Here is a 22,956-nt window from a genome sequence, read left to right as displayed (position 1 = left end):
CTCACTTCATAGCTTGTAATAAAACTGATGATGCTGTAAAAGTGGCGAAAATGTACTTCAAGAAAGTTGTCAAACTTCATGGCATTCCTCGAAGTATAGTTTCGGATAGGGACTCCAAGTTTCTTAGTCACTTTTGGAGGACCCTATGGAAGGTTGTTGGTACCAAGTTGCTATTTAGCACCTCTCATCATCCCCAAACTGATGGGCAAACGGAGGTGACAAATAGAACTTTGGGTACATTGTTGAGAGGACTTGTAAGCAAAACGCAAAAAGATTGGGACATGAAACTATCCCATGCGGAGTTTGCTTACGATCGAGCTCGTTCCTTAATTACTTCTCGCTCCCCATTTGAAGTAGCTTATGGAGTGAATCCCTTTGTGCCTATTGATCTTGTTCCTATGGTTAAAGGGGATATTGTGGAGAAAGATGCTAAAAAGAGGGTGGAAGCCTTTCAAAAAACCTGTGAGCAAGTGAAGAAAAGAATTGAGGAGATGAATAAGAAATACCAAGAGAGAGCAAACAAACGACGAAACTAACCCATCTTTCACCTTGGGGATTTGGTTTGGCTTCATTTGAGGAAAGAGAGATTTCCCAAACTTCGCAAAAGTAAACTCATGCCTTGTTCTGATGGTCCATTCACAGTGATTGAAAGGGTGAATGATAGTGCTTACAAAATTGAGCTTCCTGATGAGTTGATGGGTGTTAGTGCCACGTCAAATGTGGGGGATTTGTCACCATACTTAGATGATTCAAGTCTGAGGGCAAACTCTTCAAAAGAAGGGGAGAATGATCCAAAGTCAAGCCCACTTAAAGGCTCTTTGGTTCATGAACCAGTTGCACTTGTTTTAGAAGCTCTTGGCTTTTCTCCATTTGTTCTTAAGCCCGAGTTTGTTAGTTGTTTGACTTGGATGGTGGATTGAGGCGTGCATCACATTTTGAAGAGCCCAAGTTCTGTTTGGGTTTCAAGCATGATTGTAAAGAAAGTCCAAGTTCTGTTTGGATTCCTATTTAATCTATTTATTTTTGATATTTTATTTCACGCTTAAAATAAAGCCTAGTTATTACTTAAGACACTAAGGCAAGTGGGTGTGTGTTTACTGGCTGATTAGGCATGTAATTAGGGGTTGTTTACAGCTCCATAGTTGCTGATTGCCTTCTTTGTAACAGCCCCTTAAATGAGGCTTAATTAGGGCTTGAATCAAGGAGTTTTGTAACTCCTCAAAGCCATTCCTCTTAGGACGTTTTTTTGGGTGTTTTAGCTCCTCCTTGCTGCTCTTTATCTCTATATAAGGAGAGAAAATGATAATAGAAAGTAGATTTGAGTTTTGATAAAAAAAAACCTTTGTGTTATAGTTTTTACTTTGAGTTTGTCTAAAGTATTGCTAACCCTTATTACTTTGAGTGAGTCTTGAGTGATAACCCTAGAAGAGATTGTGTGAGTCTTATCTCTAACCTAGAACCCCAAAACATTGAGTGTGTTCTTGTGTTTTGGTACTATTACTTGTTTCGAGTGATTTCTTTTTAAAGTGAGTGTCCTTTTGTTCGTAAGTTTAGAATCATCATCCAATCCTTTGGAGGGTGATTTTAGATTCACATCACTTCTGATTTTAGCTTTTCTAAAGAACAATTTCGTATTGGAGTCCTCCCAAGCCTTCCATTTACTCTTTGCTCTATGTTACCAGAACTTTTATTGAATTTCCAACTTATCTATATTTGCTTTTCTAACTTTTTCATCGAGAGTTCCTCTGTTGCTTTGAGACAGGCTTGCTTGGACTGCGCCGCATTGGTTTAAAAGTTCCTCCCAACAAATATTGTGTTGCTTTTTGTAGTTTTTGCACCATTTGAAAATATTGTACCGTACTTGACGACATTTTTGAGCTACTGTAAACATCGGAGAACCGGTCACTGATTGATGCCAGTGGTTAGATATGATGGGTGTGACCTCTTTGAAATCAAGGCACCAAGCCTCCATTTTTATTGGTTTCCTTATCGGTGTCGGCAAAGTAATCAGTAGTATTGGACTTTGATCAGAGACAAATATAGGTAGATTCAATAATTTTGCTTCTAAGTACATATGGAGCCAATCTTCATAATCCTAAGCTTTGTCCAATCTTTCGTAAATCCGTTCTGCTGCTGATGGATTATTACACCAAGTAAAACTCTGCCCATGGAAGCTAATTTCTGATAGCCCTATCTGACTTCTCCATATAGAAAACTGATCTTTCCATGGAATGTAGTCCAATCCCCCCATTTTTTGATTTAGGAATTTAAGTTGGTTAAAATCACCCATAATTACGCTATCCAAGGTGTTTTGGTTTAAGTCGTACGTTATTAACTCCCAAACTTTCTTTCGGGACTCTAAATAAAGTGACCCATACAACAAAATAAGGTTCAATTGATATACATTAACATCATCTACGGTAACGGCATTAGGGAATCATAGATATGCAGCTACCTTGTTAATAGTAATACCATCGGCTTTGGTTTCAGGCAGGAAAAGGAATTGAGATAAGAACTTGAGGACCGTCCATCCTAAGAATGGAATCGTAGGGGAGTTCGCTGTCTTTAATCCCCTACAATTCCACGATAATATCTTCATGGAGCTTCAGGAGACTGATTAGGCCCTGTGTCCAAGCCTTCATCGCCGAAAAACGCCATGTATTTGAATTTCTTGAACTTTTGTAAGATTTCCTGCCTCTTTTCTGCTATCCACCTATGTAGGTCCAAAGTTACTTCGCTCACAAAGGCTTCAATGAGAGGCTCATAGTCCTCAAATTCGTGTTTCTTTTAATAGAGCAATGCCTGAACTACCTGATGTTTATGCCTTGGTGGGCGGCCCGCTTGTCGTCTCGGTGGGCCTAAAAGGCTACTAAACAATTTCTCATTGTCATGAGGGATTGGTATCTTTGAATTTATTACCTGTAATTGGGTTGTCTTTCGAACCAACGACAAGTTGGTTAGCGAGCTTCAGATTTGAGCTGGGTTGGCAAGGACAAGGATAAAGTGGGCCCAAATCTTCCTCAGTTTGCGCCCCAATTAGAGTCTCGGTGTCTCTACTCTTTTTGGCAGCATTCAAATTGTGGGCCTTTAAATCTTTCGGTGCTTCCTCTGTGAATTTCTTAGCAGCTTCCATTACTTCTTCTAATTCCTCATATTTCCTTTTGCCAAGCACAGTCTTACTGATCATTTATAGGGAAAGACTCGAATGCAAGGGCCCATCTTAACACGGCATCTTCTGAGTTAAAGTATTAAGAGACACTGCTAGGGCCTAATAAATTTTCCCATGAGGTACGTAACTTGTCATTCTCAACGTGGTCATTATACGCCAATACATGTGGGTTTCCCATGTTCTCTTCGATAACGACATGGGGAGCCAAAAGAGAAGTGATATTATCATATTTTTGAGGATTAGAAGGTGATAAAGGTAAAAGAGGAGATTGTGTTATTGAGTTGGAGGAGTGCGGTGAAGAGTTATTAAATTCCATTTTGACAGCTGCAAATTCACGTGGTGAGGAGTGATTTGGCAAAGGTTTAAATAAGGAAAGAGATGGGTAATTGGTATTTATAAAGTTTTCATCCGAAAGAATGAAAGAAACTGAAAGAGAATTGTTTTCATTGCTAATGGGGTTTAAGGGGTTCATTTGGTCTAAATGAGATTTTAACTTTAGAGGGGGATTTGAGGAGGGATAAAATCCTGCTGGACGTGGAAAATTCGCCGCCAACATCCGTGTAGTTGATGGGAGAGATGTTACATCATCATTGTACAAAGGCAACCTGCCAGTTTTTTTCTTGGTCTTCTTGAAGGAAGGTTTATCAATTAAAAAGACACTTTTACCCTTGCTGTTTGTATTGACTTTGGAATGAGAGTGTAAGCTTTTAATACCCAGCCCGTGGAAAGCTTGCTGACTGGGCCCGCCTTTTTCATAATTTTTCCTTCGCTTCCCGTTGGGTTTATGCCTTTTAGATTGGCCATATTTAGAATTAGCACTATTGATGATTCTTTTGGATCGTGAGCTTTCCTTGGGTGAAGCATTTCGCATCTCTGCATCACTCATTTGGTTATCCTCTTCTCCGTCGTCATCATTGTTAGAGCTGCTACTTGAAGAATTAATTTCCGGGGGTCTTCTTGGTTCATCTAATTTGACTATTGTGGTTAAGAAATCAGAAGTGTAAGGGAGGCCTATTATTTTGTTTTAGTACAGGGATGTATTTGGGTTTCCATACATAATAAGGGCTTCCGGTTTACATGCTTCTGAAATAGCTTTTTCAATTCCAGCCTTCGCTTGTTCCCATGATTGAGAACATAAAGAGCCTTTGTGCCCTATCCTCCCACAGCGTTTACAAAAAACGTAGACTCCTTCATATCTGATATCGATCCATAATGTTCTACCTTCTTGGACTTCAATGTACATCCCCGGGATTAGTGTTGTTATGGTTTTAATCCATACTAAAGCTCGAAAATATTTTTTGAGACCATGTTGTTCAGAGGCTTCATCAAAATGTAGAATTTTTCCTATTTCGGGAAAAAAAAATACATTGGCTAAGGATTTTGAGTTGATCAGCAACGGAATTCCTTCTAGTTTAATCTACATAGCCAATTCAGAGAAATTGATGGACTTGAAATAGTCTAGAGGTTTTCAGGATTTGAGAATTAGCATAGCTCCTCTAAAAACAATGTGTCGTATAATCCTAGGATATTGTATTTATATTGAATTTCTCGACAATGGAATAAACAAAGTTTCTCCTCTTTTGTGACCTTGATGCGTCCTCGTGTAACCCATGTATCGACCAATTCTTGAATGTGTAGAACTGTAAAATCTCTTTTGTTGATAAACTTACCCACCAAAACGAGCGAGGCATCAATTGAATTTTTACTAAATTGCTCAAGAGGCATTTTAAGTATTGGGCCTTGTTTTCTATGCCATACTACAAAGTTAGAAATGGATTGAGACTGTTCCATCATGTGGCTATCCAAAACTCTATCTAAGCAAAGGAAAATTAAAGAAGAATTTGGAGACATTAGAACCGTTTCAGGCTTTCAGCTGAACGACATTAAATAGAAACTTAGAGATTTAGAGGAAAGAAATGGAAATTAGGGGTGAAGGTACCAAGGAATAAGTCTTGTATTTGTACCGATAGATGAGTAGATAGTATTTAGAAAATAGAGAGAAAGAGAAGTAGTGTAGGAATTAAGAGAGAGAACCTCTTGTTTTTGACGTTAAGAGTTGAAGACTGTTACTAGGATTTGTTCTACAATTGTTGTAGTTATTACTCCCTCCAAATCTGTTTAGTTGACACATTTTGACTCCAAACACTATCCAATACTTTACTTTGATTATCTTTTATGATATACGATATTAAGTTTGTCTCATTGTGTATTTTCAAACTATCAACTTTACATTATTTTTGCTTATTCTTATCAAAGATGTACTCCCTCTGTTTTTTTTTTATCCTCACTTTCATGTGCACATCTTTCAATACACATCTTTGTGCTTAAATATCTCACTCGTGGGTCACTAATATATCCCATTTTTCTACTTATAATCAGAGAAAATGGTATCGTAACTTTTTGATGAAAGGATTTCATCTTGTTGTTCTCTTGGTTGCTGGTCCTGGGATTCGTGATACACAAGTATTCCTCTGTGGCTACGACTGATGAATCGTTGACCCGCATAGAAATTACAGTATTTCTTATTTTGGTTCTAGAAGTTTTGTTGAGTAAACCTGAAGATGCATCCTTACCATTGGTTTTGCTTACCTCCATTGTGGTTTTAAGATGATTACGAGGGTTTCTGCGCGGAAGATTTTCAGTAATGTCCGGTTGAAAAAGGTTACTTTAAGATTTGTTTGCTCTTGTGGTCAGATGCTTTAACTTATATTACAATGTATTATCTGTCTTGCAGTGAGATTGCTCTGTGTGATATATTGTGACTTAATTTTATAGGTATCTGTCATATGTGTAAAGTGGAATATTCATGCTTACTTGCATTGTGCTTGTGGTATCATGGTATGTGATCTTGGACGGCTGACACTTTATTGTGCTTGTGGTATGAGGATGGGTGCTAGTTTGCTTTACGTCGATGGTTCTTGCGTTTGAGCCATTCTTAAATTTCAGTGTCTAGCTCAAATATGTTCTCCAATTTCAGCCGTCTCTTATGATTTTCACACTAAAAACTATGTGTAACTCTTGTTGGTGCCTTGGTGTGGTTAGTGGTGTTTCTCTTTTGTTTGCAAATGATCAAGAAAAGAATATAATGATGAAGAAGAAGATGTTGCAGTGTAACTTGTTTGTGGGAGTTAGAGATAAATTAGGGTTTATAATTTGTTTTTTTTTTTGGGGAAATATGGTTGAGAGTTACCATTCTCTTTTTATTTTTTCCCCTTTTCTTATTTTTTGGTGTCCCCCCATGTGTTGCCTTATATAATAGAGATATATATTTATACTAATTTTAATTATAATTATCTGAAATTATTTTGTAGTACTTTCCAGGAATTCCTAGCACTTATTCCCAAGAACGATTGATGAGCTAAGAGATATGTGGGTGAATTATTTAAACAATCAAACACAATACGATGGAGATGGAAGACGACAGTCAAGTTTGAATTGTACATATTATTTGATTATTTTAGAATTTTAGTTTTAGTAGCTAGCATTAGATTATAGAAACTTTATTTTAAGACATTATTAGAAAAAATTGATGCTTTGGATATAATTGGTTTTGTACATATTGACATGATGAATAAAGCAAGCAAGAATTTATATTTAATAATATTATTGTGGCTATTTATAAATTTTTATACAAACCTATCAAAAAAATTAAAAAATAAATTGTTTTATTAAAAAAAAAAAGCGTATATACAAGGAGCCGCAAATACAGGATAATGTATGTATATTGTAACATTTCACTTAAAAGAAAACGTATAATAAACCTAAGAAACCGGTTGTGGTCAACAAATGGTTTCAAAGGGTAAGGTAAGGAACCTGTTTTTAATGTCAAATGGTCTCCTAACCTCTTTACATATTATATATACACTTATCTAAGAGACGGGTTTTACCTGTCAACTGGTCTCCTAAATAAACAAAGAAACCAGGCATTATAACCGGTCTTTTAACCTAGGACACCTGTGAGATGGAGATGTGTTATAGTCCGGTTTCCTAGGCCATTTTCAACCGGTTTCCTAGGTCTTTTTTGTAGTAGTGCTTGACGGTTTCCTGAATAAATTATGTCCCCAAGACTATATTTTCACTAAGGTCATTCCAACAAATGGGACTTCTACATTTCCGTCCATATAACGCCTCAAAAGGTGCCATCTTTATGCTCGCATGATAACTATTGTTATAAGAAAACTCAATCAAATCTAATTGGTCTTCCCCACTACCTTGAAAGTCAATCCCACATGCTCTCAACATGTCCTCCATAGTTTGATTAGTCCTCTCAGTTTGATTATCAGTCGCAGGGTGAAAGGTAGTACTCATCTTCAATGTTGTCCCAAGATTTAATTGGACCTTTTTTCGAAATTTCGAAAGAAACCTAGAGTCACGGTTAGAAATGATATCTTTTGGAACTCCATGTAGTCTCATCACATGCTTAGTGTAAGTCTTAGCGAGCTGCTTCTTTTTCCATGTCTCCTTAATAGGTATAAACACGGTGGATTTGGTCAATCTATCCATAATAACCCAAATGGTGTCATTTCGACTCCTCATTTTAGGTAAGGCAGTTACAAAGTCCATAGAAATAGAATCCCACGCACTTCCATCCAGGAACCGCTAAGGATTAAACCTTCCCCATGGGTCTCTTATGGTCTATCTTCACCTTCTGACAGGTTAGGCACTTAGACACATACTCCGCTACCTCTCATTTCATATTTGGCTACCAATAGATAACCTTAAGGTCTTTATACAATTTATCACCCCCAGAGTGTATAGAATATGGAGTGTTATGCCCCTCATCCATAAGACGTCTCTTAAGGTCCTTACACTTCTGTGGTACACACCACCTCCCTTTAAACCTTAGACTCCCATCATCATGAATCTTAAAATCAGCTTCCTTACCTTGCTTCATTTTCTCCTTGATCTTATCTAGGTGCTCATCACCAACTTGACCCTCCATGATCTCATCGAAAACTGACGAGCCCAAAGAAAAAGTACTAAGTCTTGCCTCACTTTCCCCAGGATTTAAAATTTCTAAGCTCAACCTTTTCATATCTCGACACAACTCCTCAGGGACTATCAAGGCACTCAAGCTATGACTCGACTTTCTATTCAAGGCATCAGCAACCACATTTGTTTTCCCCTCATGATACTTGATATCTAGATCATAATCCTTAATCAACTCTAACCATCTTTGCCTCATATTTAGATTTTTTTGGGTGATTAGGATGTACTTCAAGCTCTTATGGTCTGTGAATATCTTACAAGTTGCTCCATAAAGGTAATGTCTCCAAATTTTCAATGCAAACACTATGACACCTAATTCTAGGTCATGGGTAGGGTAATTAGCCTCATAAGGTTTCAATTGACGCGACGCATACGCAATTACCTTCCCATTCTAACAGACATCCTAGACCATTTTTCGAAGCGTCACTATATACCTCAAATCCCTCATTCCCATCAAGCATGGTGAAAAAACGTGCAGAGGTTAAACGATCCTTCAAAATCTGAAAGGCTTCTTCACACTTTTCGCTCCACTCAAATTTGGACTCCTTTTTCATCAAGTTGGTCGTAGGTCTCGCTATCTTTGAGAAATCTCTCACAAATCTCCTATAATAGCCAGCTAGACATAAGAAACTTCTAATATCTGACACACTCTTTGGAGTTGGCCACTCACTCACAGCTTGAATCTTAGCAGGATCTACAGAGACTTCTTCCTTAGACACATAGTACCCAAAAACGCTACTTTCTCCAAACGAAACTCACACTTAGAGAACTTGGCATATAATTGGTTTTTCCTCAATGTCTCCAAAATGATCCTCAAGTGCTCATCATGCTCAGCTTCATTCCTCGAATATATCAGAATGTCATCAATGAAAACCACCACAAACTTATCTAGAACTCATGAAAGATCCTATTCATTAAATCTATAAATATAGCAGGAGCATTGGTTAACCCAAATGGCATTACAGTGAACTCATAGTGATCATAACGCGTTCTAAATGTAGTCTTAGGTACATTCTTATCAGCTACCCTCAATTGATCATATCCTGAACGTAAGTCAATCTTTGAGAACACACTCGCCCATTAATTGGTCGAATAGGTCATCTATTCTAGGCAAAGGATATTTTTTTTTGATGGTTACATTATTCAACTCCCTATAATCGATACATAGCCTCATACTACCATCCTTTTTCTTCACAAATAACATAGGAGCTCCCCAAGGTAATGCGCTGGGCCTAATATAACCTTTATCTAATAGTTCTTGCAGCTGCATTTTCAGCTCACTCATCTCAGGAGGTGCCATTCTATAGGGTGCCTTAGATGTAGGTGTAGTTCTAGGAACTAAGTCTATGGTGAACTCAACAACTCTAGCAGGTGGCATACCTGAAATCTCACTTGGGAACACATGCATAAACTCGTTCACTGTTGGGACATCCTCAAGTTTTACTTCAACTTCCTTACTCACATCCTACACACTACAAAAGAATAACTCGCACCCTTTTCTCATCAATTTCCTCACTTGCATAGCAGAGATATATAACTCCAACCTTCTTAGGTTTCCCAAAACGTTTATAGGAGGTCAATTTTCAAAGGGTTTCTCAACACTACCTTCTGAATCTCACAGTCGATATTAACCTTGTAAACACTTAACCAGTTCATTCCCAGAATTACATCTAGGTCTCCCAAATTGAATTCTATTAAGTCAGACGAAAAGTCATCCTCTTATCTTCAAAGGCAGATTTCTAAACAACTTGGTACACCTTATGATTTCTCCAGTAGGAATACTATAGACAAGTCAATTTATTCATAATCTACCAACCCAATTGAATTTCCTCAATCAAACCTTGCTCAAATCATTAAGCCTTTAACTCCTTAGTGGATATTACCTCAAGTGCAAATCTAGACAATGCTATGAACTTGCTATAATACTCAGAGATGGTCATATTCCACATCTTAAGGTTGATAAACTCTTGGACCTTTAGTTTCCTCATAAAACCAGGGTAAAAATGTTTCTCTTAAAGCAGCAATAAAGGATTCCCAAACCCTTTCATAATACTAAGTATAATCTCATTCTCTTTCCACCATAAGTCAGTCTCATCATCTTTCACATACAGTATAACTTGACCTACTTTCATACTCTCAGGGCAGTTCACAGCCCCAAAAATCTTTGCCCTAATCCGACTCTCTAATAGGATAGGGTCAGCTTACCCATTAAGGTATGGCGGTTTAATCTTAGCTAGTCTCTCAAACATATCCCAGCAGAATCGAGGCGCTCAACTCTTTCGAGTCCAATTCTCTACCAATAGGCGAATAGCAGAATCTAAGGCATCATGATTATTTGACACTCTACTTCGCGATTGAAATTTATCGTAACTCTACTTTAGGTTCCAGCATAACTTACATGCTCATTTAAGAAGTCAATATTTGATTTGATCATTAAAGATCGCATCAACAAACAATTTCTCAACTAGTTTCAAGTTCAACATAAAATGTTCTCTAATAATCACATAATCATCAATGTAAAATATATTCACATCAACATGCAAGTAGAAACAAGCAAGCAGGAATATAATCACATAATGAAAATTTAAATAATAAAAATACTCCCATCACGTGCCCAGAATAAATTCTTACTCCCTCATATAAATAAATAATGGCTTTTATTCCTCAATCGATAATAAGAATATTTTTCCAATCCCAAAAATAACCAACTTATTAATTCCTCAATAATATAAACATGCTAAAGAAGGAAATTTAAACCATTTTTGCTTGACTACTTTCCAACAACTAATCTTAAAGCACAAATAAATACTCTTATGGAGTTACATTGTCTTTCCTATCCTTATTTCTTTTATACCTTTATGGAGTAAACATTTCATCTTCAAAGTCTCCAGAGTCTTCACTATAATAATAATAGCAATAATAATAACTTGAATTCCTAGATCTAGTATATTTTCAAATCCCTTTGGGTTGTTGTCCATTTCCATCCACCTCTAAATCACTCACATTGCTCTGATAAGGTCTCCAAGTAATATTGTAGATGTACTTTCAGGTTTACGCTCTAGTACGATCAAACTCTTGCATTACTTCATATATCGCTAACAAGGATGTCTACTTTTAACACATAATGCATAATGATCTCCAGGCTAATGTAACTATAACTTCCAGGCTCATGACATCGAACATTCTCATCATCACTCAATATAATTGGGTTATGATGGCTTCCTACTCTATTAACTTGTCTAACAGACATGGTTAGGGATCTACAACAAAAATATACCATAGTATTTTAATACTCTCTCTAAATGCATTCCCAACAATAAACAATAAGGAGAAACACTAACATCATAGACATGAGAACATAACACTTAGCAGGCAAGAAAATATAAACATGCATCATTTGTAGGGAAGAAAAATAATAATGCATCATTTGCAAGGAAAAAAATAATAATGCATCCTTAGAAGGGAAGAAAAATAATAATGCATCCTTAGTAGGAAAGAAAAATAATAATGCATCATTAGCAGGTAAAAAAATATATAATGATGTTGAACTAACTATTCAATGCAGGCATATAATGTATCTATCCTATATGCCTTTTTTATACTACCCATTCTCACAATGCAACAATTTGAACCTTAAAGGCATGAAAATATAATGCAGACACTCTTTATGAAATAGTAATAATTGCATGTCTAAAAAAAAATTGACTAACTATAAATAAAATATTTGAGACTTACTCAAAAATTCGAACCACGTGTAATTCGAAAAGAAGAAAAAAAAATTTATACTCTCTAAAAAAAATTCAGACAATGTAAAAAAAAAAAATCGGACTGTCAAAAATTTTCAGACCATTATAATATTCGAAATTTTTTTTTTCGAACAATAAAGAAAATAAAATTTTTGGACAAAATAAAAAAATTCGGACCTACCTAAAAGAATTTTTTTTGATCCTCTAACATATAAAATAATATATTCCTATAAGTTTTCAAAACGAATAAGTTGGAGCAATTCTAAAGTTTTCTTCAAATAATTAGTAAGCTAGTTAGTTAATTAGGCTCCTATAAGTTTTGAAAATAACCTAAAGCTCCCAGATACCACTTTGTAACACCTCGATAATTTTCCCTTTTTCGAAATACCTTTATAATATAAAAGTAGAGAATTACCCAAGTATTATCGCCCGTGTGATAACGTATCGACTTATTCAGAATTTTGCAGCGGAAAACAAATAACTAAACTTTAAACTTTATTATAAATAAATAAAGAAGTATTTAGAACTGAAACAATCTTAATGAGTCTAGTCAAACCAACTTAACAAAATATTTTCTTATTAATGCAGAAAGTAGAATATACTAGTTACATATTCTCTCCATTGCAGATTCCCAATGATGCACATCTGCGAACCTGTAATGTCAATGTTATACTGAATCTGCTCACCAAAATGGATCATCACATGATCAATAAGGCAAACCCTTGATCACACACACAAACAAAGCACGTAATCAGCAAAGCTGAATACTACATACTAAAACATAAGCGTTCTTAACATGATACTAATTAATAATATGCAGGGATATATAATAATATAATCATATAACATTCTGCAGATAACTAGACTGAACTAAACTAGACCTAAACATCTTTTTATTACTTTAATGGAATAGTTATTGGAACTGAGTTGTCTTATCTACTAATGTCTTCACCTACGAAGACGAAATATGGTACTACTAGGCACTAGGCATTTCAGATTGACCTGCGATATCGAGGAACTTTTGCTAAACAATAATCTTACCTTCAAAAAGGCATAACTTAATAAACTTACCAAATAAGGCCCTCAGTCCTCATAAGATAATGAAAATAAGACTTGACAGGGAATACATGAATAACATGATTCAATTTCTATAACATATATTAATTTCTCATGCGAATTAATAAATAAGACCTTTTTTTTCATGCTTGCATCAAATATTCCATACGAACATACAATCTAGTATTCATAAGGAATCTCAAATCACATGCTTGCACACAGGCATAAAACATGTAACAATCAAATACTAGAAATCATATATGAACATAATAAGTTCTTATACCTGATACTAAAATTTCTTTCTCCTTAACTCATGATACTAATCACATAGCATGCAATTATGTATGTACCTTGTGTAAACTAGTCGGAAGACCACTTTTAACCTCTTAAAAGTCTCTTACAGAGTATTCTCTGCCTAGAAATTAATATAAACTAAAATTAATACTCTTAAATAAAAATACAGCAACTCTAAAATATTTAATTAAAATCCCCTTTAAATATATTCAAAAGCTGATTTTAATATCAAAACTTCAATTACTTTTAATTCCTAGCATAGTACTACCATACTAGTAATTAGAATTCTTAAAACTCCATAAATATAATCCTTTCTAAAATTCCAGCAACTTTAAAAATCATAAAACCTTCTTTAAACATATATAAACATGTTTAAAATCATAATCTAAATCAATCTCATAGTATCTAACATGATACTATGGTTTTCTAGTAATTAAAACCCTAAAAATCCATGCTTTAATGATTAAAACTTCAATCTAACCATAATAACAAATCTGAATTTTTATTCTCGTAATATAATATGTATATGAATCAAGATTATTTATTAAAACAGTAAATTAAAACTAATAATCATGATTAACATTAAAAGAAAGCATAAAAACATAGTCTTTAATGGAATCTTGAGGAAGAAGAAAAGAAAACAACCAACAAGAGGAAGAAACAATAACACGCCGGAAGTGAAGGACCACGATAGTAGCACAACGACGCAATCACGGTGGTTTTGGAAGGCTTGTGACGTTTCTTGTTGAAGAAGAAACGTTAATTGAAGAAGAAGAAACTTGGAAGAAGAAGAAATTGAGAAAAACGTGAGAAAAGGAGATAGAAAAACGAGAAAGAGGAGAGAGAGTATGCCGTGAAATTGCGATGAGAGGAGAGAGAAAATAATTCTTGTGTGGGATAAAATAATTGGGTATATGGATATTTATGAGAAGGCTTCCTTTTGGGCTTAGAAAAAAGAGTCTGGGCTCAATTAAAATTGATGATGAATAGGATAAATAATTTAGAACTTCTACCATCAACATGGCTCCTTTTCCTTATTTATTTAGGATTTTGGGTTCCTCAAGTCCACTAGACTTCTTTTCCAATATAAATTAGTATTTAAAACTTTTATCAAAGCATGCTTAATTAAAATATTTTTAACTTTTTTAAATCCTTAAAATAACTTCATTTGACTTTTAAAATAGTCAACCTTTTTAAATAGTCATATCATTTTAAAACTAAATTATATTTAAATATAAATATATAAATACTAAAATATATTTATAAAATCCTTTAAAATTATGGGGGATTACATATTCATTATATATCATGTACAAACTCACTATATCATCCAGACATTCACTATATCATGCAGAAACTACATCTTTGTATATGTCAAAACACGTGTCATGATATATACTACATAACCTACATCTTCCTTCATGTTAAAACATTATTAAAACTAAATCCTCTACTATATTGCATATAATTTCACTATATGTTTTCTCGTTATTAAATCCACTATATTATATAGAAGTTCACTATATCTCTATAAAACTCATGATATGAAGTTACTATCAATTAACAATCCGGTGTACATAAGTTAGTATGCACCGAGTCCATTAAAGTTTTTTTTTTGTATTTTGGGTATGTATCATAACACTTTTAACTCTTTTACTTCCTTCATCTCATATTTAGTAGTAACGGAGAATCACACTTGAAATCTATTGTATATTAATGAAGCATCACAATTGTATAGCTTATCAATCAAAATTTATTGTATATTGATCTTTTAGTATATGGCTTTAAATCTTTTAAAACCAAAATATGTTAATATACTAAACTGATGCTAAAAATTTCAAGTTTAATATCTCTCTTCAATGTTAAACAAACATATGAGATCCCGATAGAATAATGATAAATATATAACGAAAAATAAAGCAAGAACAAGGTTATGTTTAGTAATTGAGGATCACACTTGTAAATCATACTCCCTCTGTTTCAAAATACAAGGCATTCACGTTTTACAAAAATTTACTTTGACCACAAATATTTTTCATAATATAATAAATAAAAATTATACGGTTGGATTCGTCATGAAAAATACTATAGTTCTTAAAAAAAATTATCCACGTAAATTTTGAGTAATTAACGGTCAAAGTTTGACCTCCAAAATCGTGCGTGCCTTATACTCCCTCTGTATTTTTTTTATATTTGCTTCTTTGACTTTGCACGTTTGTCAATGCAGTTATTCTACATTCAATATCTTTAATTACATATTAGTAAAAATTATAATAATTGAATATTAATAAAGTACTCATTGAGACGAATCAAACAATCACATGACTATATTTTTTTTCTTATATATTGAGAAAAATCTAAAAGATTCTCTCTAATTGTGAATAGTGTTAAGATTCTAAGTGAGAAAGATAAAAAAAACGGTTTTTTCACCAAATACCCCCCAGTTCAAAAAATTCACCTGGTACCCTCCAAGTTTTCAAAATTCATAGGGTACCCCTAAGTTTCAAACTAATACACGGGGCACCCTTAAATGCCCTTAATGACTAACGGCGTTAACCGCCATTAGTCATTAACCCTAATTTTCTGTTTTCAACTCTAATTAACCTCTAAACCTAACCCTAAACCTAATCCAAAACCCTAAACCCAAACCTAAACACACTTCCCCCACCCCTACCCCCTGTCCCACCCCGACCCTATCGCCCCAGCCCCCTCCCTCACCCTAGCAGCCCCCCCTCCCCCACCCTCGCAACCCCCATCCCCACCGCAACCTCCCCACCCTCCCTCCCCCACTCCACGCAATTTTCGCAGCCCCTGAAATCTCACCCCTCCCCCACACCCGCACCCCCACAGCTAACCCCCCACTACCGCACCACCACAACACCACCGCGCTTCCATTTTTGACCCCGCCCTCACCGTCGTTGCACCACCCGCCTCCAATTTCCGCGAAACAAAAAGTCCCCCCACAGCGAAAAAACAGAGGGAAGAAAAAGGGGTTGCAGGCGGCGCGGGGGGCGCAGGCGATGGGGTGCGAAAATGGAAGGGAGTGGTGCTGTGGTTGGCGCGGGGGTGGGGGAAGGTCGGGGGGCGCGATGGAGAGGGAGGGGTGGGGGACTGCTGAAATGAACTGAGAGGGGAGGAGAGCGGCGCGAGGGTGGGGGAGGGCTGCGGGGGGTGGGGGAGGAGGGCGGCGCGAGGGCGCAAGGGTGGGGGAGGAGGGCGGCGCGAGGGTGGGGGAGGGGTCAGGGGTGGTTGGAGGATGGGGGTGGGTGGTGGGGTGGTGGGGTGGTGGGTTAGGGTTAGTGTTAGTGTTATGGGTTAGTGTTAGGGTTAGGGGTAGGGGTTAGGATTAGGGTTAAGATTAAGGGATTAATTAGGGTTAATGACTAACGGCGGTTAACGGCGTTAGTCATTAAGGGCATTTAAGGGTACCCCGTGTATTAGTTTGAAACTTAGGGGTACCCTGTGAATTTTTGAAAACTTGGAGGGTACCAGGTGAATTTTTTGAAAACTCGGGGTACTTGGTGAAAAAACCGTAAAAAAAAAATACAAAGGGGGTATTTTGAAACGGAGGGAGTAAGATTGTTGTCATTTTTTTGGGTTATATTTTTGCTAACCAACTTAAACTACAATAAATGCATAACAAAATTACATAAGCTTCCATTATCCGGGTGTATCATACATTTCATTTGCTTTTTTGTGCATTTGGAGGTACTGTTTAGCATTATACATTCTCTACAGTAAGAAATGAGGAAAAAAAAAAAAGACATTAGATATACCATATGCTTATAGTATTCTAAGATAATAGAAATTGCCGAAAAAAACTATTAGTAAGGAAAGAAGAAAACCCACTAGTACAATATCACACAAAATATACCATGCTCACTTGAAGTTAGAAATTCTCTTGGTCCTACAGAAATGCATATCTTCCAATGAAGGGTAAAAAAAAAAGTCAATAGTATCAAAGCCATGTCATGACCTTGAAAGAAAAAAGAAATAAGCTTAGTAGTAGTAATAAAGAGGAAGATCATAAAAGAGTGGGATAGGGTCCTACTCCTACATATCAAAGGCTCCTCTCCACTACTGACTACTCTTGCAATTCACAATCACAGCCTGTTAAAGTTCTCTCAAATAATGCAAAATTTGATAGTCACATGGCCTTCTTCAAATATGAAAAGCGATCTGACACCTTCACACATGCTCTGCCTCGCTTCATCACATGGCCTGCTTCTCAAGTCCCTCTTCTCAAATTATCTAAAGATTCTCTAACATAATCACACAATACACATAATTGCTGTCAATAACAACCAATCCACAACCCCCCAAAAGAAAAGTTCAAAGCATCTAGGCATCTTACAACTTACAACACTCTTAAATCAAATCCTTTTTTAATTTGCCTTGTCGAATGTAATATTACACAAGCTTGTTGAGTTATCGTCAAACGTCATATTCTATAAGAAGCAGGGAAACTTCTGGGACATGATGTTTCCCCACATTTGAAACCCCGTCCAATAGGCAATAGGGTGCAATTAAAGACTGAAAATGGCTAGGATATGAGGTTACCCCACGTCGGAAATGTATGTATTTTTTAAAACCCTAACCATTTTCGTGTTACATAGGATGTTAATTACTATTAAGTGGACAGTGGTATACTTTATAATAATGTAACAATATTCACCTATTAGTGGTTAAGACTTAGGACGGCGGGCGACGGCCAATGCAGTGGACTCTAGGTGTCTGTAGCAGGTAATGAGGTGGTCGTTAGTAAGTCCGGCTGCCTGCATGAAGGAATGGACGGCAGACGGACCAACCGTTCGAAACCCTCGCTTCACCATGTCTTTGCTAATGCTTTCCGATTTTGATGTCTTCACTGGGATTCTATGGGCAAACTTGTATTGAGGAGAGATAGGCTTGTTGTTTACAAATCCCCAAATGTACTTGTCCAATGATCCAAATTCCCTTTTGATCTGCAAAAATACATACTATAAGATGACAAAATAATTAAATTATTTCAACATGTAACGGAATTGAATGTCATTCTAACTGCTGCAATGTAGACAGCCACAGGGGACCTATATTTGAGTGTTATGCCATTTCTTTATACTCCTATCAGTTTCTTATCCTCAAGTTGTGGGCCATATTATTCCATTCTCGTGATTCCTTTCTATTTGCTGCACATCAAATATGGTACTATTAACTTTTTTTATGATTAGCCTAACATGTTTGCCTCTAGCAGCCATTTTTCTTGGAAGTTCAACCCAAAAAAATATATTTTCTTGGAAGAAAAGAAAAAGTCACACTTTTATAAATTTATATCATATCTATACTAATAACGTGTTACCATCCCTCGTTCCATAACATTTTATCCACGTCTTCTTCACATAATAAAATAAAAAGAAGCATTGTTAGCTTGAAAACTCAAACCCACAACCTCAAGTATTAAAGAAAGAGATCATACTATCACTCCGATCCACCATACTATTATTGCTTATTTAATCAAAATTAATGATGATATATGAATGAAAAACTTTTAAAATCTATATAATTAATGAGATAGCTTTTTTAAATGAGTATGAAATGACTTAATTAATTACTACTAAATTGTAGCACATAGAAACTCCGGAGCATCACCCGAGTCTAAATACTAGTTTTATAACAAGAACATGTTCACTTAATCGTTATCTGCATAATGATCAAGATGTGTACGTATTTATAATCTTACCTAATCATGTTGCTTTGAAGTCGCTTTTCAGTACATGAATGCATCCTAATCACGTGGTCCTAATAATGTTTGCGGTCTAACACAAGATATGATTTGTATAACATTTTATCCATATATGTGGTGAATGTGAGTTCCTATAGATGGTTAAATTATTCTCAACGGTTGTTAAGTATTTGTACCTTTTTTATATTTATTATCAACGCTAAACTCTAACCATTAATAATGTTTCATATAATAATATGTGTTTTCATATATTAGGGAAAATAAATATTGTTAATTTTTTTGGTGAATAATATAACAGTTAAGTGTTAGAATTATAAATAAAAAAAGGGAGATAAAAGTCAACCAGACATTAAATAAAGAAGACAAAAAATATTGTCATATCCTCCTCTTACCTCTATAATTCGTTTGGCATTGTCAACAACACCTCGTACTGTGCTTATATCAAAGGCGTATTGCATAGAAATTGTTGTAATCTGTTTTTCTGTCAAGTTGGCCACATTTTCTGCATCAAATCCTGAAAACGCATCCCTGAACAACAAATAAACCAATTCCTTAAGCAATACTGTACCAATGATCAAAAGAAAGTAACCACACGTTGCTCCTAGCTTGTCTATTTTTCGTAATGTGTTTTTTTATAATACATTAATCATCAAATTTATGAAGACAGGGAAAATTTAAAACAAATGAGGCAAACAATTAGACAAAGAATTAAGTAATTGTTTATGTAGTAAATTAAGTTTTTCTTGTGAATTATTAAAAACAAATAACCTTTTATTTTTCAAACATTTTCGAAATCTGAAAACATACAAACTCTCATGTAAGACCGTCTTACCATGATTTATGGTAAGACCACTAAATGAACGTAATTTGTTGTCCCATAAAGATCATTTAATTTATACTAGAAATGACTTCTTTAAAATACAAAAGTAACCCATTATCTAAAAATAACTCTTTTAAGTCTTAAAAGAGAGGGAAGTAATATAGAAACTGCCATATTGAGCAAGTAACAAAATGCTAGAATTGAATCATTACAAGAAAATAATGAAATGCCAACCTGTAGTGTTGACGTCTCCTTAATATGGATGTCCAATCCGAGCCAACTTGCGCACCGCTGAGTACTAACAATTCAAACAACATCCTATATACGTAATACTTTCTTTAGTTACAATCATAATCATCAATAAATTAAATTAAAGGAAGTAGCTAGCTAGTAATGTAGATGAAGGAGAGAAGAAGGTCCTTACTTGTCATCATGAACTGGTACTCCCCATTCCTCATCATGATAAGCAACAAATAGAGGATCTGCGTTTTCCACAATATGATCATCAATCATGATGGGTACATTAAACATCATCTTTGCTTAATGTTAAAAAAACATAATCGAGAAAACAAAAAGTTGCGACTACTACGTATTACGTGGCCTCTGTTCTTTAATAATTACATCATGTGAACGACTGTGAACGGGACAAGTACGTAGTATTAGGAAGGGATTAGAGAAGTAAACATGCAAAGCAACTCAAATCGCAAAAACCAGTAAAAGGTTGAACTTGAGTTGTTAACATTTAAATTTTAAGGGAAAAGCTAAATACAATCTCATATGGGTTGTACATAAGAAACTAAAAATGGAAAAAAAAACAAGTATTAATTGATCATTTATTACATAGATTAATGCAAACTTTTCTTTTTCATAAATTGACAACTAAATTTCCTTTTAAGCAATGTGTTTATATCTTATATGCAGGCTTGCAGTCCTAAGGGTTACATATAGCATAATCCAAATTTTAATTAAGTTATTTTTTACTATCTTTAATCCTTTTCTTAATTTACATGATCAACCTACATGATTTACTTGGAGATTGATTGAGTGACCTTAAGGGTTGTCAATCCTTTTATTATTGAATTTTCATGGGTTAGGAATACGTTAAAATATTATTTTTATATCTCTTCTCAATTATTACATACATATCTATATAAATATATTAAAAGGCGTGCATAAATAGAAAACTGTGTCACGTGACGCTCTCTCTAAAGAGATTTAGTTCATGTAATCCATGTATAATAAAAAAATTTAGAAATTGCATAGTATATGGTTTGATACCGAGAGCTCAAGTACATATACTAAAGTCTTAACCACTAAATTAAGTTGTATTTTGTGTTATTATCATAAAGTATTATATTAATAAATGAAATTTTTTCTTAGACGGGCATAGCCGAAGCCTAATAACTAGTTAATATTTTATTCTAATGTGTCTAAAAAAGTTGTCAACCCTAAAGATTACTCAAACATTTTCCAGTATAAATGGGAGCAAGTATTAAATTTCAACGAATAAATTATATATGATATAATGCTAATTGGTCAAATGCTAATACAAACTTCCTTGTGAGTTACTACAACTTTTATTAATTTTGTCTATGGAAAGGCAATATTTCTTCATTCAATTTTCCGCTTTGAAAACACATATTAGAAAACGAGAAACTTATAATTTATAACTCTTATATATTGGAGTTTATAACACACAAACACTGATATTTCTTACCCTCTTTTCAGAACCCCATTTTCCCCCAAGTTTATTCCCAAAATCTTGTGTTATGAAGTAACTTATAACAGTTCGGAATATCTTCAATTTCACTCTGAATTCCATCCAAAAATTAAAAAAACTCAAAACCCTGCAAAAACGGAGTTATAAAAGAAAAAAAAGAAAAAAAAAAGAAGACAATCACAAAACCCACGAAGCAAGAGAATGGGGAAGAAGGAGAAGAAAAATTACCAGAATTAGGAGTAACAGAAGTACATCTTCTTTGTAAAACAGAAGTTTCGGAGGTTTTAACATTTCCCAAAGATTCAACCAAAGGAGAAACTTTAGACACAAATTTAGCAGACTTAGACCTGCCATAATGGGCAATTTTCAACTTCCTTTGAGCATTCTGAAGCGCCATTTGTTCCCTCCTCCCAGCAGCTATACTTCCGGGAGACTCTGTTATGAGCGATGACGAATACGAATAACCAAGCAATAATGAGGGATCAATGGCTAAATGATCAATAACAGCCAAATTGTTCTTAGACTTTTTTCTCTCTAAACTACTAACTGAACGTGTGAGCATAATTTTGGGGTTGGGGAGGTTGATCTTGTCAGAGCTAGAATTGAGGCCATTGTTTTCATTCCCGCGTTTAATAGCAGGGGGTCTAGGGGACCTTAGCTTAGGGGATGTGGGCGAGGTGGCTGCTAAAGGCTTTGCTCCTTTAGCGGCCGTTCGTGGTACTGGTGGTGGAGGAGGAGGTGGAGTTATTTTTTTTAGAGAGTTTCGACGTTCGAGTGGTGTTGGGACACGGTTACAGGTGGGTTGGAGGACGGGGCGACCATCTACGGAGGTGGACATATGAGGATTAGAGCTAGAAGAGATGATCTTGGTGGGTAGAGGGCACATTTTGTTTTGCCTTCTTGGGTTTTGGTTTTGCTTTTGGTTTGTTGAGTGTGTTGTAGAGTACAAGGAAAATTATATGTATAGGAGAAAAGGATTGAGAATAAAAGGGTGATGTTAATTGTTAAGAGGAAGTAGTAATACAAATGGGAAGAGTATAGCATGGTCGGGCTGCTGAGTTTATATAGATGGCATTGGGCCTAGTGGTGTCAAAACAGGTTAGTAAACAGGTTCTGGGTATACCCACGGCGAACCAGGTCATACCCGGACAGGTCAGGATTCTGATTGTCAGTGCCCCGGGTCATGACTGGTCAGGTTTTGTTCAACTGGTCGAACACATTTGAATCATTGGATTCCCGGGTGCCGAACAGGTCTGAACGTTCCGTTTACAGGTCGATCCATTCTCGGTTATAATTGCCCTTTGACATTTTTTTAGCCGGGTTTGCGAAGATCGTATTTAGGTTCCATGTGCGGTTGAGTTAAGTGAAATATACTCGGGTTGAATTAGTAATGATCTTACTCATCTTAGATTCTTAGTTCGATCATTGTGAAACATCGGG

General features: G+C 35.4%; 1 protein-coding gene across 3 annotated transcripts; it reads right to left on the bottom strand.

The window, feature by feature from the left end:
- Positions 1-16,887: 16,887 nt before the first annotated feature.
- On the bottom strand, positions 16,888-22,537 carry LOC104887122 (hypothetical protein). 3 transcript variants are annotated; one of them, XM_048638790.1, is made up of 6 exons: positions 21,745-22,537; positions 20,221-20,278; positions 20,031-20,114; positions 19,369-19,504; positions 17,930-18,218; positions 16,888-16,986 (listed from the first exon to the last, which is right to left on the bottom strand). In XM_048638790.1, the coding sequence occupies exons 1-5, from the start codon at positions 22,400-22,402 to the stop codon at positions 17,940-17,942; spliced, it is 1,215 nt and encodes a 404-aa protein (XP_048494747.1). In that variant the 5' UTR covers positions 22,403-22,537; the 3' UTR covers positions 16,888-16,986; positions 17,930-17,939. The 3 variants fall into 3 exon arrangements, with proteins under 3 accessions (XP_048494747.1, XP_048494746.1, XP_010670018.1); XM_048638789.1 differs by lacking the exon at positions 16,888-16,986 and adding an exon at positions 17,114-17,516; XM_010671716.3 differs by lacking the exon at positions 16,888-16,986 and having other exon boundaries at positions 17,114-18,218.
- Positions 22,538-22,956: the final 419 nt, after the last annotated feature.

The sequence above is a fragment of the Beta vulgaris genome, chromosome 2 (genome assembly GCF_026745355.1).
Source record: "Beta vulgaris subsp. vulgaris cultivar EL10 chromosome 2, EL10.2, whole genome shotgun sequence".
In the NCBI taxonomy this organism is placed as follows: domain Eukaryota; kingdom Viridiplantae; phylum Streptophyta; class Magnoliopsida; order Caryophyllales; family Amaranthaceae; genus Beta; species Beta vulgaris.
The sequence above is the reverse complement of the archived record's forward strand: the minus strand, read 5'-3'. Positions and strand labels throughout refer to the sequence as shown.

Excerpts from the sequence above, each read along its gene's own strand:
- LOC104887122 (XM_048638790.1), bottom strand. The coding sequence starts at position 22,402 with ATGTGCCCTCTACCCACCAAGATCATCTCTTCTAGCTCTAATCCTCAT. Across the intron at positions 20,279-21,744 it reads TTCTGTTACTCCTAATTCTG|ATCCTCTATTTGTTGCTTAT; the intron begins GTAATTTTTCTT and ends TGGAAAACGCAG. Across the intron at positions 20,115-20,220 it reads GTACCAGTTCATGATGACAA|GATGTTGTTTGAATTGTTAG; the intron begins GTAAGGACCTTC and ends TTACGTATATAG.